Source organism: Anolis carolinensis, unplaced genomic scaffold (assembly GCF_035594765.1).
Source record: "Anolis carolinensis isolate JA03-04 unplaced genomic scaffold, rAnoCar3.1.pri scaffold_12, whole genome shotgun sequence".
Taxonomy (NCBI): domain Eukaryota; kingdom Metazoa; phylum Chordata; class Lepidosauria; order Squamata; family Dactyloidae; genus Anolis; species Anolis carolinensis.
This window is the reverse complement of record NW_026943823.1, coordinates 10,234,957-10,252,228: the sequence shown is the minus strand read 5'-3', so window position 1 is coordinate 10,252,228 and position 17,272 is coordinate 10,234,957. Positions and strand designations below refer to the sequence as shown.

The following is a 17,272-nucleotide window of genomic DNA, read 5'->3' as shown; positions in this document are numbered from 1 at the left end:
TAGGCAATAGTAAGGTATTGTACATGTTTTGAAAACAATAGCTAAGTGTTTTGAATAACATTCCAGATTCCAAATTTAGCTCAGAGTTTGGGTTTCTGTTGAGATTTTACTTTTTAAATTGGTTGAATCTTTAAAATACTAGTGCAGATATTGCAGTTGTAGTGATGTCTTCCCAGGTGTCTTCTTTCTCTCCAAATAATTCCCCCACAAATATTTTGTACCAGAAACTCTCCCCCAATTATTCAGTTCCACCCTATTTAGTTGCTTGAGTTGTATCCTTTTCTAAGGCAGCTACACTTGACTACATACCAAGGCTAGGGTGGTTTTTTGGGAGTGACACCACAGACTTCCAGAAAGATTTTCTTTCTGCCATCCTTGTGATATTTTGAGCACCTTTTTTGCTCACTCGGCCCTTTCAGTGACATATACATTGGAAATCTGGGACATAGGTGGGCAAATAATATCAGAGAGTAGTCAAGATGGCAAAGGTTATTAGTGAGGATGCAAAAAAAAAGACAAGGAGGGGCTGCGGGAGGTGGCTTTGCTTCAGCCTCCTAGGATGATGCCTATCTTATTCTCTTGAGTTTATTGAGAGCAGACTGTTTTTGTGTTTTTGGATTCAGTTTGCAGTGATGGAACTAAGTTGGGGATGAAGGAGGAAAGTTGGAGAAGGAGAGAGATACTGGGCCATTTTGCAAGTGCGATGTCACGATTCTTTTGGATTGTTTCTTCAAATTGGTCCAAGTGGAAGCTATGCATCCATGCTTTGCAGATTTAAAATCTACTTTAAGGTGCTGAGTTTGATCTTGTCCATGATTGATACTGTCCAAAAGTCTGGATCAAGGTGGCTTCTGTATGCTGATCATATCTGGTTCTGTCTCTCATTTTCACTTAAAAAGGAGATTAAATATTGAGTTGGTATGAACTTAAATTAATTCCCGTTGCATTCTGTAAACTGGGATAAACTTGTAAGACTTCACTATAAATGCAAGAGATATTTGTAGTTCATAAAGGAGGCAAAGAGAGAATAATTCAGTGGTGGAACACATTGTTCTCATGGAGATGTTTCAGACCTTGGCATCTCCAGTTAAAATGGACCAAGTAGCCATTGCCTGGCGTTAGGTGGCATAGTTATTATGTTTGCAGCTTTCTAAGTTTGCATTTTTTCCCATTTTTATAACAGCTGCACTGAAAGGAATTGCTTGATTGAATGAAGCATCCCCTGCTTTTAGTTTATTTTGTATTGATATTTGAAGGAAAACGGATGTGTTTGTGAGTGGTTGGCTTGGTGCTCCCCTCCCTGCTCCTTCATCCTCCTTTCTCTTGAGGAGAGAACCTTTAGTTTGGGACAAACATCAGTGAGGTGAGATAATCCATCACTTCTGAGGCCTGTTCTCCAGTGATGGATGGATAGATTGGCAAAGTAACTCAATAATCTTCATTTTTTTCTCAGGTTATTCACAGATCAGTGAGCGCTGTCATTAATAAAGCTATGGAATGCTTTTGTGTCCTTGCCCATATTATTTCTCAAGTTTTGACAGGACAGGGCTTTTAATTTGAAAATGGCCTTTGTGTTGAGGCATTCCACCTAGGCATGCAAAGTCCTTTCCTAAATGTAGCATTTCTCAATCTCTTGTTTAGTAACAAAATAATTTTGTACAAAACATCCCATTTTCAGTGTTTTGTTTCATTTTAAAGTAGTTACTGAATTATGTTGACATGGTTTACAGGTCTACTTTCATTCATGAAATGAGTGCAGGGCTGCTGAAATCCTTTGGGAAGTTGAAGGAAACTTGGAGTACATCTGTAACTGTAAATTTAATGCAGTTTGACATCAGTTGAACTGACAGAGCTCGGTGCTATGGAATCCTGGAAGTTGTAATTTGGTGAGGTCCCTGCACTCTTTAGCAAAGAACGCTAAAGATCTAAATGACAACTCAGAGGATTCTGAGGCTGAGAGAGTGTGACTTGCTCAAGGTCACCTTATGATAGAATAGTCCCAGTTACATGGGGCTTTATCCTTTTTGCTTGAGTAAAGTATGGCCCCTGTTTACACAGGGGATATGTTCTAAGACACACATATATACATATACACACATATGCATGGCTGAAACTGAATAATGGCATGTTCTATATTTTGATTATGCAGTATGTATAATATTTACAAAGCAAGGAATTACAAAATCTTATTATAGTTGTCAGTGGGCATGTTGGCTGGAGAGGTTGAAGTTTCATAGAGGTTGGAAGTTTCATAGTCCCACATATCTAAAGAACATCATATTGGAGAAGAGTACTTTACATGGAGCTGCCCCAGGTCCCCTCGCGGAGATGGGGCGGGATACAAAAATTCTGAGTCAATTCGAAGTTATTTAACATGTTTAATGCTCCTGCATTTTAGCACTACAGTGTTTCTTGTACTATTGCAACAAAACAGTATTTTAAAAATTCTGTGTTGGCAGTCCTAATGTGTAATAATTGGACGCCTGTATTCACCATCTACACTCAGTGCTCAGATCTAAGACAGTACAGTAGTCCTCCTGTTGCAACCCCAAAGCCCCTTTCCATCCATGTAAAATTACTGTTTTAATTAAAGAAAACAACCAGTTGGAGGAAGTTACTTTCTGTGAAATGTAATGAAGATTTATTTTCGGGAGTGACCTTCACTGTATTAGCTCCAGCGGTAATCAGTAGAATTAATAGAATAATCAAATTATATACAAACTCATAAATCACAGCGAACGTGCTGTCAAAAGTTCAGCTATTAATGGGCCCTATTGTTTTGCAGCTGTATTCGAAATTGCAGCTGCCGATTCTTTGCTTTGATAGGAATTGAAATGGCATTTAAAGGCTAGAGATGGTAGTGGTGGGGAAATGGGTGGGACTAATAGGCTCCAAATTTTCACAACTGTTAATTTAGCTGTAATGCAGTTTGATGTCAGCAGGGCAAAGTTGAGCCGAAGTGCAGAGCAGACACCGTCTTTCAGCGGAACCTGAATTATTGGCAGAGACAGTAGCTAGTTAATTAGAGGAGGATCAGTTTAAACGTCTGTCGTTTAGGGTTAATAGTATCAGAGTTACCTTGTACTTTGGTTTCTAGCCAAGGTGTCTCAAATATACACACGCATAATGTACAAAGATCACAAAGGAACAAATAATCATATTGGCCTGATGCTTTTTTCCATATAGATTTCAGTTTTTTTCCCACTCCCTAAAGAAAACTGGAGAATTTCAAGTGCACCTTCTGTCTGTTTCACATTTTTTTTGTACTTATCAACTGACAGTAGACTCAAGCTGGTCTGATATTGAATGTAACAGCATGTAGAGCTTAGACAAATTGTTTATGGGAACGTCGACTCTCAGAATTCCCTAGCAACATAACTACGCAGGCTGGGGGATTCTGGGAGCAGTAGAACAAGTTAGGTACAAGTTCTTACATTTTCCATCACAGCTATGATAACAACCAGATCTATGTGCCATACAACCCAGGCAACATGATGCTCCATTTTATGTCTCAATTATAGTTGGAAATTCCCTGCAAAGTAATGGCTACAGCAACTGTGAGGATTGTTTTCTTTGACTGCAAGTCCCAGCAGCTATGACAACTTGACATGGTGTGAGTTGCAGTCCAACAGTGTCTGGAGGGGAAGCCCATCGATTTGAGTGTATAGCATTGACTGGGGATAGAACTTTTCCCTTCCCTTGCTGTGTCTTGTTATTTCAGAATAATTCAGAAAGACTACTTTTTCTTTGGTTTTTTTTTTTTTTTTTGGTCAAGTTGGCTGCTATATTGATAATTTATAATAGCGGAAGTAAGAGCTGTCATAATTTTAAAAGGAAATCAAATAGAGGACACGAAGTGACCGGTCTTGCCAGGCTTGATATAAATACTATTCTATGAGTTGCTGAGAGCTTGGGGGAGTTACCTGTTGGACTACAGTTCCCAGAAGCCACTTATTAGATGGCCTGAGCTGTGGCTGGTCTGCTTACAGTAGCAGTGGCATCTGCTTTCTTAAGTCTGCTTCAACAACCTGATCTACTTTTTAAAAGCCCTGTTTTAAACATTTTCTAGTTTATTAAAATTCAGGTTCCATTTGTTGATTCAGCTGGATGGAAAGAAGAAACCCCTTCCTGACTAATGTAATTGAAAACGTGGCCATGTGTTGTTGCTTCTGTTGTTGTGAGATCATTACTTGCTGCTTTATTGTGCCTGACAAACATTTGTCTAATAAATATGTCTGTTTAGCTTGATGTGCTGAATTGCAAAGCACCCTGTCTGCAGCTATACGAACAAACATGTCTAATTGATCTGCTATTTGCTCTTTATTTCATTTCCATTACGAAAAGCAGAAGGACTTCCCCTTGGTTTCGGCACTTCTCAATTTCTCCAGTGTTCTCCCTTGTGTCTTTCTTTGCAGCTGTGAACTTGCTGCATTTTTGCATTTGGTGACCTTTCTTTGAATTGAGAGAGAGGGAGAGAACACTTTTATTTAACACCCCCCCCCCCACACACACACACACACAAAGGCATTGCTCAGGCATCTGCCATTGTCATTTTTTGCTTGTGAATGGGTCTGATTTTTCTTGTCAAGCCATATACACATGGATGTAGAAGCAGTTACATGAACACACTATAATCAAACTGGGAAGGGTATAGAGGCATTGTGGTGTTAAGGAGGGAGAGCAAGAGTTGTTGCTTGCATGGTACAACAACAACAACAACAACAACAACAACAACAACAACAACAACAGAGTTTTGGAGCTCCTGACCTCACAATCATTTTAAAAATCAAAGTATTGATTGCTGCAATCCTGATTAACACTCTCACAGTGAAAGCTCTCTCTTTGTTTAATAAAATAACTTTTTAAAGTGAGACGGTGTGGCCAATATTGTTTGTTATCTAATAGGTTTTTATGGTTAATTAACCTGTATTGGGTTTTCTTTAAAAATGTCAGTTGAGATGTTAATTGACTTTTTGCAATGTAGCTTCTATGCATATTTACTTAGAAGAAGTTGCAGGGTTTATTCACATCATGATTGATTAAACCAGGTTTAATGTGACATCCAAACATACTAGGGATGTTCATTGTGGGCCCCATGTACACTGCCATACAATGCAATTTCAGAATGTAGAATAACTGCATTGAATTGAATTATATGGCAGTGTAGACTCATATAATCCAGTTCAATGCAGTTTAATCTGTATTACATGGGTCTGCACTAACCATATAATGCAGTTCAAACTGCATTATAAGACTGTAGATGGGACCGTGGAGTTTTTCTGGGGAAAGCTTTAATTGACTGTCATTTCAGGTACCTTCCCTGCTATGTTATTCTATGGTTTTAAATAAAAGATGCTCAGCTGCCTTGTTTAGCAAATACAGGTTTGAAAATAGGACCGGAATCTATTAAATTTAATTTTTGATGTCTTTTAGGATGTGTGCTGTATTTGGTGGCATCTATTGCCTCCGCCACTCTGTCCAATGCCTCGTTGTGGACAAAGAAACCAGAAGGTAAGGACTGCATGAAGTAACCTTTTCTCCTCTTTAAATCCACACACACACAAAAATCCTCTGCAAGATGAAAAATGCTGGAGTCAATTTTTTAAAAATGGTTCTTCAAAGATCTTCCTCGGTATTAATAACACATCAACCTTGATTAAAAGTAATTTGTGTGTAGGTCCTCCAGAACAAGGAAAGTGGGTTTAGAATATAGAAACTAAATTAATTTCCTTGCAATATTACCGCAGCCTCCTGATCACCCAAGCTTGGAAGACAAATCATTTCGGTTGCCGGGGGTTTGGTGATGAGTGATGTTAGTTTTCCTTGTGGCCTTACCTACTCTAATTGATTTTCATCAGATGACAACAAAGCCCTCTGTTATTGCATTTTTAAAAATGAAGCTCACCTAAAGACTCATCAGATTAATCTTTGCTGATAATGCATGTCACTCTAAGAGAAAGGGCTTTAATGAGTTTTTAGGTAGATTGTTGTCATAAACTATGCTGCCCTCTTACTCTAGGATGAATTCTTTTTACAACAGTATCAGGCCTCTGGGCAACTTCGTAAAGTTGGAACAGTATATTTTGAGATAGCCACATTCAAATGCATAAAACAAAAGTTAAAACACAATCAACATAGATTGTGATTTTAAAATTTGTATTAGTCTTCAATGTGCAACAAGAGTTTTGTGATGTAAGCTTTTATCATTTTCTGCATGCATTAAACATTGGGTGCAAAGTTCCTTTAAGTGTATTTGATATACTACAGGACTCTGTTACTGTATTTTTCTCTTATTAAGCCAAAGCAACTCATGAATTACTTCTTTGCTGGGCAGTCAGTCCCTCCACAGTAATCATTTACTACACACTGGAAATCCCAAATTCAATTTCAGATATGTTTTAACGACTACATCCCAAGCAAAAAGGCCAAAAATACTATATTAGTTCCAAGCTGTCATTGCTAGTACCGTAGCTAAGATGTAGAAAACAGCATTTCTAATTTAAAACAAAAATCCCAAAGGTGTCAAATTTGATAATGTTAAAAGCTGGAAGTTGTAGAATTAATTCATTTGAATAAACACTATAAATGTAATCATTAATTGATTGAGAGATTGTTAGTTAATTTGTTAATGTCTCAATCAATGTTGAGTTAGACTGTGGGATCTATATATAGGTTGCTGGCACTAAACTATAGGGAGTCGGTTGGTTGTTTGGTCTTTCGACGTGATTCTTTTTTGTGCTTTTAGAGTTAGTTGCCTTATTTTTCCCAGACTTTTTCTCCAGACCAGTATCATGGTGATTTATTCCAGTTAATAGGACTGATCCACCAGAAATCTATCAGATAGCTATCAGTTGGCAAAGCCAGAGTGGAAAATTTCAGACACAAATTCCAGATTTAGGGTTTTTAATGCTAACTAAATAATCAAATCTCTTTATATGAAGTACACAATTTTGCTTGAATCTCTTGTGGCAAAAGCTAAGAGGGCTGAAGTTATTATGGGGTCAGAAAAACCCAAACTGGACACTGGTCATAGCTACATTTTTTTATCCTGATGCTTAAAGCTCTGTGGAAGTAAAACTTGTCTGGATTATAATAGTACAAATAACCCTGCAAGAAGAGAGGACAATGTGGAAATGCCTCCTCTATTAACATGGGTGGGGAAGCCTTTGCTGGGTGCGGTGGGGAGCATTAGGGAGCATGTGTTTTGCTCACAAAAGAGTCCTGAAGCAACCTCAGACATCTCCAGGTAGCACAGAGAGAGACCCCTTCTCCAAAACTGTTGAGAACTTCTTCTGTTCAGTGTTGTCAACCTTTTCTCAGTTCGGTGACCCCTCAGATGTCCTGGACTACATCTCTCATGACCCTAAGCCAGTAAGTTGGGATTCATAGGAGCTGTAGTCTTGCATTTGTGGAGGGCATCAGGTTGGGGAATGCTGGTGGAGCCAGTGCTGAACTAGATGGGACAGTGGTCTGACTCAGAGTAAGGCAGCTTTCTGCATTGGAGTTTCCATGGCCATAAGAAACTGTTGAGTCAGGCAGATTGTTGTTGGTAAGTGTCTCCTTCGCATATTTATGTTTCCAAGCTATAGAGCCCTGAATTGTTATAGATGATGTTTATATCCTCTAACAAGTGTGTGTTTCTACTTTTATATATTGGGTGGGGGGAATTGCCGAAGGGGAAAACTGAAGAAAAGCAAAAATTACAGATACATACCTCTTCCAGTTAAAATAAAGAGTTTCTATTTCTAGTGCTTTCAAATAGCCATCAAATTTGTTGTCAGCTTTCTTCCCAAATGAGAATCTTGTCATGACTTTTTCCCTTAGGGGGATGAAAATTGAATTTCCCTCCCTATTAGCTTCCTTTGCATTTTTTAATTTTGCCTCACTGTTCCTTTATGCCATGTAGCTCTTGCTTAGGCAGCTTCACTTGATAAGATTTAAGGTATTTTAATTTACATCTGTATATTTTGAGCAGGACTTGCATTAAAAATAATTGCCCGCGTTTTACTTGGAGTACAGTTTTAAGTGCGTTTTCGGCGAAACAATCTGGGCCTCCGACAGAAAAGATGTGACAAATGTAAATTTATATTTCCATAATAAAAAAAGATATAGCAAACACTGTAATTTACATATCTTTCCTGAAATATTGCATCCTGGCTTTGTCAGTGCTGGTAAGTCCATTTCAAGGATGTCGCCCTTAGTCCATTAGTTTGGATAATGAGCCCTATAAAGTACATTTATAACTGGTGGCACTTGGCAAGGAGATGGATTCTAATTTTCATCCTTTTATCTAGACACATCGAAGAAGGTCAATGGAGGGTTCTGTGTGATTCATTGTCCTAACACATATCAGATGACAGAGACCTGATAATGTCATTGCATAAGTGTTTTCCTTATTTGAACGTGGCACTTGGAAGAATTCTTTTTGCTGATCATCCTTTTTGGGGAAGGAATAGTCGAAACCGATATTAAAAGACACGTGCACATACTTTCTCTCTCTTGCTCTGCCACTGCTTTTCAGTCAAAACCTGAACAAGCGGCTGGCTTGTTAGCCATAACAAGTCAGGAAAAGCAAAATTAAAAGTGTGTGGCTGCTTTGTGTGCGTGCCTATGTGAGTTTCCTTTGGAATGCTCAATGTGACATTTAATCACCCTTCTTTCCCCCCTCCGTGAATGTTCAGAGAGAGGGGAGAAATTGTTTCACAAACAATAGGAAAGGTTATAATTAGATACGCTCTGTGCCAGCTGGAGAAGTGTGTTTTGTTCATGGCGTTTGAATGGGAGCAACTTTAGAATGAATTCATACTGGTGGGTGTAAATAAGGAGAGTACTTTTGCATTGCGAGTATGTGTCTCCCCTACTCTTTTCAGTTCAGGTTGCCTTTAAATACCACATGTACACCCGGATCCATGTACTTCTAGATGTCCAGGAATAGGATTGGACGGATAAATCTGGGTATGGGGCCCCAGTTCTAACACTGGTTGTGAGGAGTGCCGGATCTACCAGTGAAAGGGGTTGGGATGCGCCACTATGGTGTATCATTTGTTGCATCATTTCCCATCAATAAAGCAGTAACATATCTCAATGTTTGACATGGGAATAACTCTCGGGAAGACCTGAAAGTACACCGAGTTCCTGATCAAGATAATGTTATACTCATATATAAATTGACCCCATGTACAAGTTGAGGGCAGGTCTTGTGGCCCAAAATATGGATTTTGATATGGCTCATTCAACGGAGAAGGGAAAGCACCAGCACAATCTCAGGGTCAACTGCCCTGGCAACCACACTGCCATTTTCCTATCATTAAAAAAGGCCAGAAGTGGTGACATGGCAGAGAAGGTAAAGGTTGTCAGGGGTTCTTTTAAATAATAATAATAATAATAATAACAACAACAACAACAACAACAACAACAACAACAACTTTATTTATATCTCGTCCCCTCTCCAAAAGGACTCAGGGTGGCATGCAACCAACATAAGCAAAACTAAGCAAGAGTAAAGACATAATACACAATACATAATGACAAAATCAAAAACATTGCAACTAACTAATAATGTCATAATAAAACACACAGATTAAATTTGAAATAATTTAAAACACATTGTGCACCAGGGCAAAACCAGTTCAAACCAGTTTGGTGTTTGTATAATAAGTTATAGTTAATTGTTTCCGAACACTTGCTTCCATGTCTATGTTTTCAATTCCTTCCTGAAGGTATCTAGAGAGGGGCCTGTCTTTCTTTTAGGTTCTCCCAGGACAAACTAAAGCTCTTGCCTTTTGCCACTCTACTCAGAAATAAAAGCAGGGAGCATAAGCAGAAAACAAACTGTGCTGAGGACTGACATTATCCTGTGACCATGAATGTTAATTGACTAGGGAAGAAAAACAGAAAACTAGAAGTTAGGAAAATGGAAATGAAGTTTCCTGGAAAATGACCCTCCCTAGAAATTCTTGTGACTGTAACGTTTTCTTATGTTTACCTTTTGTATTTCTGTGTTTGTGTCCATCCTTCTGCCAGACAGTTCCCTGTTGGAGGTTACAAGAAGAATGGTGCAAAAGCATGCAAAACCCAGCAACACCTGTACATCTAAAACAGTAGATTTGTAATACAATGTTTCAAGAACCTCAAAGGCATAAGAGATCACAAATGCCTTCATCTGGCAGCTAGAAGATCGAACATGAGTGCCAGTCAGCACCAGATGTTGGGTCACTGGAGGGGAGGCTCCCCATTTGATATTCACTTTACCTGAGATGATGGAGGAAGTAAGAAAGCAGCTTATGATGGCATGCAGATAGACTTGCAACAGAGCAACAATGGTCATGCAACTCTTTAGGACTGGGAAGGTTCCACAGAGGAAGGTCTTGTAGGTGGGGTGCCCTAGGAAGGTATCTGGATTGCTCTCCATAGAGCCACCGTTTTGCTGTCTCCCTCTTAGAGACTCTCCTCTCCCTTAGGGCTCTTCACAAATATGAGTAGTAATGAAGCTGTTTTACTAATTGTGCCTTGTTTTTCCTTTTTTGCCTTCCTTTTTAAAGGTGTAAAGCTATCATAGATCATTTTGGTCAGAGAATAAGTGCCAACTACTTTGTGGTGGAAGACAGTTACTTTTCAGAGAAGATATGCACACGTGTGTCTTACAGGTAGGTAGCTAAGAAGAAGGGGGAAATAACGGATAGCACCAACTCAAAATGATGATGGTGGTGGTGGTGGTGGTGATAATAAACCAATATTGTTGACTGAAACCAACAGAGTTAATCTAGGATTTCAGCCAAATAAATAAATTGTGGTTTTGTTTTCCTGTCTCCCATAAAGATTGCAGTTTCCCATCCCGCCCCAGCAGTTCCCATGTTGAACCAGTTGGATTGTGATGAAATTAGCACAGTGGTTTGTCCATTCTTCTAACTAGTGCTCATGTTATGTGCTGTGCTCCTCCCAGCTTTAAAAGTAGGGCATAGTTATATTGTAAGCACCACCATAGATCCCCAAAACCTGGATCCGTGATTTGGCAGCATTCCTAATTTTGGACTTCTGGTGCAGTTGCTATACTAGTCTGGAGAGTCAGGGAATTGCAGTCCATTGCAATATTAAAGTCTCCCACATTCTCTAAGGCAGTGCTTCTCAGACCATGGAGGACTGGCAGTTATTCTTTATTTGTGTGCCAGGGACTAGCACTGAATCTGTACAATTGGGTGCAGTTTTTGCTTTCTCTCCTGGAAATTTGCCATGTACCAAGCAGCCAGAGACGTAGGGACTTGTGCTTCAAATCGCACTGTTTTAAGTGAACTGTCTGTAGATAGGGCCATATCTCTTGAGACTGAGCTCGTATTTGGCCATTCGCACACAAGTTGAGCTGGGCAGTTAGTGTCCTGATGTCTTTCTCAAAGCCTAAACGTGTGCCTGGGGGGAGCAATACTGTGGGAAATGGGAGGCAGTTGAACCCTGCCTTTCCCACATGCTATTTTCCTGCCATACATAGTGTGTTCTGGGCTGCTCTTTAGCCTTGCTTTGAATGGGGGTGCATTAACAATAGAAGGTAAATATTCTTTCTCCCCTCTCATTAAGACTATTCCTGCAATTTCAGCTGGCAAAACTGAGTAGTCGAAAGGTTAAGTACTCTCACTCCCCCACCTTTTTTGGCAGTTGTTTTTCAGCTTTGAAAAAGACATCAGGAAATCCAATCTCCCACATATCATCTGCTTTGGTCCTTGCAGTCGAAAACCCAATTTTCTCTCACCTGGAAGAAAGATAAAAAAAATCCCAGTATTTTGTAAGGAAAGTAGCCAGGGAATAGTCATCTGTTGTTTTTCCAATCAAGATCCTATATCTGTCAGCACCCTCCCTTGTGTATCATTGTCTTTTTATATCACATCAGTGTTCTTTGTGGCTTTTGTGTCCTTGCTTCGATGCAGGACAAGGAGCCCAGGAGAATATCTCGGATGTGTCTTGATGCATGGATCATCCCACGCTCCCACCTCAGCCCTGCTCCCCGACTGTGCCTCATTTAGACCCATTAACCTCTGCCGAGGCAATTATTAGCTTGTTAATAGCAGCTTTAAAACATTAGAAAGCCGCCACAGTGCTGCTGAGGGTCAAGCCAATGGTCTGTTTGGCCCAGTCTCCTCTTTGAATGGCCAGTGTTAGATGCTTCAGAAGGCAATATAAGTCAAACAAGGCAATTAGAGAAGCGATCCATCCCCCTTCCCTTTACTTTTAGTTTAGGGCCTCAGCTCATTTGAAAGCTAAGTTGTTGCTTGTACTTTGGGTAAATTCACACATTATTTTGAGAATTCTGCTTCTTTTCATGCATGATAGGTAGGAAGCAAACATGACAGCATAATACTCCAGGTCCCAGAAAGCTGCATTATTTATTTATTATTGATTGACTACATTTATATCCCACCCTTCTCACCCCGAAGGAGTCTCAGAGAGGCTTACAAATAATATGTATATACAATATATTGTTTCTCCTTATGGTAAATAGTGGTATTCATTGAAAAACGTCTGGATCCATTTGATTTCCTTCTTCTTTTGTTTGGTTCATAAGTACTTTATTCACTTACAGGCAAATCTCCCGTGCAATTCTTATTACTAACGGATCGATACTGAAGTCAGGCTCAGATCAACAGGTAAAACCCTCTATTTAATATGGATTCATAATTCCTTTTGAACAAATGTAACAGGAAGGGGTTAATATTCAAATTCTGAGAATTCAAACAAATAAGTAGTAAAGACAATCAATGACGATGAATGAATTTAGCTCTTGAGAACAACTAAAATGTATGTGTTGGATCCAAGTTAAGTGGGTTGTGCTTTTGCCTCATTTAAAACAGATTAGATGTTTAGGTCAAGACAGATTTATTTTTGTTCCAACACTGGGTTTCCCCAGGCAATCTGTTCTGTCTTTTTTCCAGATATCCATTCTGACCATCCCACCAATGACGTTAGGTCAGCCCCCCATTTGCCTCATTGAACTTTGCTCCTCAGCCATGACTTGCATGAAGGACACATGTGAGTACCTGTTGCTTTGGCTTTGTTCATTGTAAAGCAAGAAACCAAGTGGCTAAAATATCTTTTGACTCTCCTTTTGCATTTGAATTTCTTTGATACTGGTCACCTCAAAGAATTTTCACCTTTTAGTAAGAAAGTTTTTACTAGTCTAAGCCTTCAACAACACATTTCTACTAGTCTACTATATTGCTTGATTCCAGCTGGTGGATTTTGCTAGTTTACACTGGTATGAAAGGGAGATTCCAGTACAGAGTAGATCTACATTCAGGGATGCATGGCCAGTAACAACTTGCTAGCATTGATTCATCAGCCTCCAGTGGCCTAGGGGATAAAAGCCTCGTGACCTGAAGGTTGGGTTGCTGACCTGAAAGCTGCCAGGTTCAAATCCCACCCGGGGAGAGCACGGATGAGTTCCCTCTATCAGCTCCAGCTCCATGCGGGGACATGAGAGAAGCCTCCTACAAGGATGGTAAAACATCAAAACATCCGGGCGTCCCCTGGGCAATGTCCTTGCAGACGGCCAATTCTCTCACTCCAGAAGCAACTCTGGTTGCTCTTGACATGGAAAAAAAAATCTGCTGAGTCTACGCACCAGCATTTTGCTGAAACAAAAATACAACGTCAATAATGTGACTTATATAGATGTTTACATCAGATTGATTAAAGGAAATTGAACCTTGTCATTAAAGCAATAAAGCTTTGATTGTATGTGTGTATTTTGCGCATACTTTTTTAGAAGTATGTGGTACATACTGTCCAGATTAACAATGTTCATTTTGGAGAAAGGAGGGCTGAGATATTTTGACAGGGAAATCTCTTTTTTACAAGAATCTGGGATGTTTTTTATTGTGGATTTTTTAAATTTGAGTAAATATTTTCCAAGGCAATGTAATAGTATAGGATTGTCTTCGCTTGTAAAGCCAAATTTCTGTTCTAAATGTGTGATAGACTTCAAAAGATTTTTTTTTTTGCAGGGACATGTACATGAAAATTCTGTGCAGAAAACTTTCCTGTGTGAGAAATGTTTCGTTGCTGCACAGAAAACAGATTTTTGTGTGCATACAAAAACCCATTCTGAGTGAATATTTTGCTGCTCTGAGTCTTTTTTCAGAGAGAAAATGTGGCATATAATGATGATGATGATAGTAACAGTAATAATAATGATATTAATAATAATAATTCTGTCCACTGCACTTTGGGACAATGCTGCAGAGGAATATTCATTTTCTCTGCAGTGGAGAGAAAGCTACCATAATCATTCATCCTAACAGGTGAGGACAAAATAGTGAAAATTTACAACCCTCGTTTGATCGTCTGTGAAGTTGATTTATTTCACAGTTGACAGATGAGTTAGCGTACTTCTGATGGATGCGATTGTTTCCTCCAGCAATGGCTGCCCACCTTTCTCCTGAAGTCTCATAACAGCCTGCTTCAGAGCATGGACCAAAGGCTTGGAGCGAGGTTTTTGCCGCAACTGAACTTGAATGAGGCCACATGTCCATTGTGACAAACTAATGTGGAGGATGATTTCCATGTTTCAGATCTTTCAGCAGGTGTTCATTGATACCCTGTATAGGCTTGCGGAGATTGTTAAGCCGTCCCTGCTTGGTGGACTTTACTCAATGTTTCCTGGTGCCATTGTAGCAGCAGGACTCTGACTTAGTATCAGGAGGGGAGAGACTATCTGAATTTCCCACAATGTCCTGACTCAACACTGCCTTATAGTAACCCCTTGAATGGAACCTAGGCCTCGGACAAACGTTGAAAACTGGAAAGTTTCTCTTCAAGTTTGAGAAGTCGCTGTTGCTACTTGCACAGTTGTGTGGCTGTTTGTTGTTTTCCGTGCATCGTTATTAAAAATAACTTTAATAAGCTTTTGTAAAAAGGGTATAATTATGTATTTACACTTCAGGTCAATTGGACAGCAAATGCTTATTCATTAAAATGACAGATGGTTATCGGAATCTTTGAAAACTCTATTATACGACACCACAGGAAGCCCCACTCTGCGAGATTTTAATGCTCTGCTTTTATTCTCGTGAATGAATAAGCAGCTGCATTGCCAAATGGAGGGTAAACCCCATCACGTTCCTTTGTGCCCTGTTTGCCCTATCCAGTTCTCACTACTTTCAAAATGAGTTGCTTTAGCGTTACACATGTGGCTGCTGTAAAAATAGCATTCAGTTCAGAGATTAAAGAGTTGGAGCTTGGGAAAGTTCTTTCTTCAGATCACAAGTACCAAAATCTCTCAACCACATAACTGGAGGATTCTGGGAGTTGTGGTGATTTAATGTAACTTTCTCAAATTCTGGAAGAGTTGCTGCATTCAAATACCCTCCTGTCCTTGGGATCCATACCCTGGAGTATGATGTTGGCCTTGGGCAATGCCTTGTGATGCTGGTTATGTCTCTTCTAGTTTAGAAAGAAAGGTGGGCAAAAGAGGAGAGGAGGTACTGCTAGAGCCAATGAAAGTTAGGTTTTTCTTCTACACAACACCCCCTTTGCAGGTTGAACAATACATTTAGAAAACAGTTGTGACTGGTTCATTTGAGCCCATGAAAATAGACACTGGACACAAAGCTTTCACATCATGGTGTGTGATAACAGAGAAATCCTTTTTCCAGTTGCTATCTGCCTTGCTTCTGACTGTGCAGGTACCTTCAGAAGGACCTTTGGCAATGATCACCAGTCAAGGAAAGACAGACAAAATATAGAGATCGCAAGCCATGTAGGGCTTCAAGGAGAAGGTCTCACTCTAGGTGTTGCATCTAGTCATGGGCAAGTTTGCCAATGGAGTCATGTTAAAAGTGGGGCAGGTTTTTTTTATCGTGTCAGAAGCGACTTAAGAACATACTGCAAGTCGCTTCTGGTGTGAAAGAATTGGCTGTCTACAGAGACATTACCCAGGGGATGTCAGGATATGTTAGCTGGGAGGCTTCCCTCATGTCCCCACAAGCTAGAGCTGACAGATGGGAGCTCACCCCATCTTGCGTATTCGAACCGGCAACCTTCAGGTCAGCAACCCAACCTTCATATCAGTAGTTCAGCCGGCACAAGGGTTTAATCCATTGCGTACCGTGGGGCAGTATAAATCTCTAATTGGTATTCCAGAAATAGCAATCATACTAAGCCTGTTGTAGCTTCTAAGTAATCTTCAGTCTGTGCCTTGTGAATAATAGTAGTTTAGCTTGGACATTGCCATGGCTTAAGGTTCAAACCTGTTGTTGACTTCTGTACCTTTGTAGTTTTGTGAGAAGACAATTTTTAGCAGCTATTCTTTCTCATGCAACCAGGTAACAAGCAGTTTCTATCCATCCATTTCTAGTTTCTATTGTGGCAACTTAATATTGCTTATACTTTTCGTATTTAAGACATTAGAGATAACTCCTTTTCCACTTTATTCGTTTTTCAGGCAAAGATTGATTTTGCATATTAATGGCTGAAATAGTGGTTAAGAAATTTTACTCTTGAGTTGATTTCAGTTGTTCCTGGTTGTTGTTTTAATTGTTGTCACCTGGGATGGAAGTGCTTTTAAATTACAGTGCTCTGTGCAATTTTAAATGTAGTTCAGGGTGGATTCACATGACCATGGGCTTTTAAAAATGTAATGAACGGGTTTATCATACATTGTTCTGGTCCCGAGTTAACGCAGGCTCTTTTTCCACCCTGAAAGAGGACTGGCGGAATAATGTCTCAGGATTGCTGTAGGATGGGGAATAAATCCTCTTGTGGAATTGTGATAGGCAATATTTCTAATCGGACCAAATGAGACAGATTTTATCTTACCATAACTGAATAAACAATAAAGAGAAGATACCACCAGCCCTCTGCATCCATGGATTCTACCATACATGGCTTTTAAACACTAAAAAGAATCGATGAAACAAAATTTTATTTTGCTATTTTATGTATCAGGGATACCATTTTACTATTCCATTGTATATAGTGGAACTTGAGCATCTATGGATTTTGGTATTGATAGAGAATCCTGAAACCAAACTAAACTCCAGGGAAGACTAAGGGTTCAGTACATCATACCAGAAAATCAATTTCTCCACTTAGATAATTGTTTTTCACTCAACAAATGTCAGATTGGCTCTACCATTACACAGAGGGAAGCAAGTATGTTAGGTATCTCTGTGCCCTCTAGCACATGTTACGGAGGCACCCTGGAAGATTCCTGGAAAACATATTAATGAAATCTGTGAATTATTAAACCCTCAAAAGATAAATCCACAAATGAGGAAGGCCGACTGTT

At 39.6% G+C, this 17,272-nt stretch overlaps 1 protein-coding gene across 1 annotated transcript in view; it reads left to right on the top strand.

Annotated features, from left to right (window-relative positions):
• Window positions 1-17,272, top strand: part of chm (CHM Rab escort protein) — a 53,707-nt gene that overhangs the window by 30,453 nt on the left and 5,982 nt on the right. The window contains exons 9-12 of the mRNA XM_003223358.4: window positions 5,434-5,511; window positions 10,542-10,646; window positions 12,569-12,632; window positions 12,918-13,014. Of these exons, the coding sequence (XP_003223406.3) occupies window positions 5,434-5,511; window positions 10,542-10,646; window positions 12,569-12,632; window positions 12,918-13,014 (344 nt within the window). The remainder of the gene's footprint in view (window positions 1-5,433; window positions 5,512-10,541; window positions 10,647-12,568; window positions 12,633-12,917; window positions 13,015-17,272) is intronic.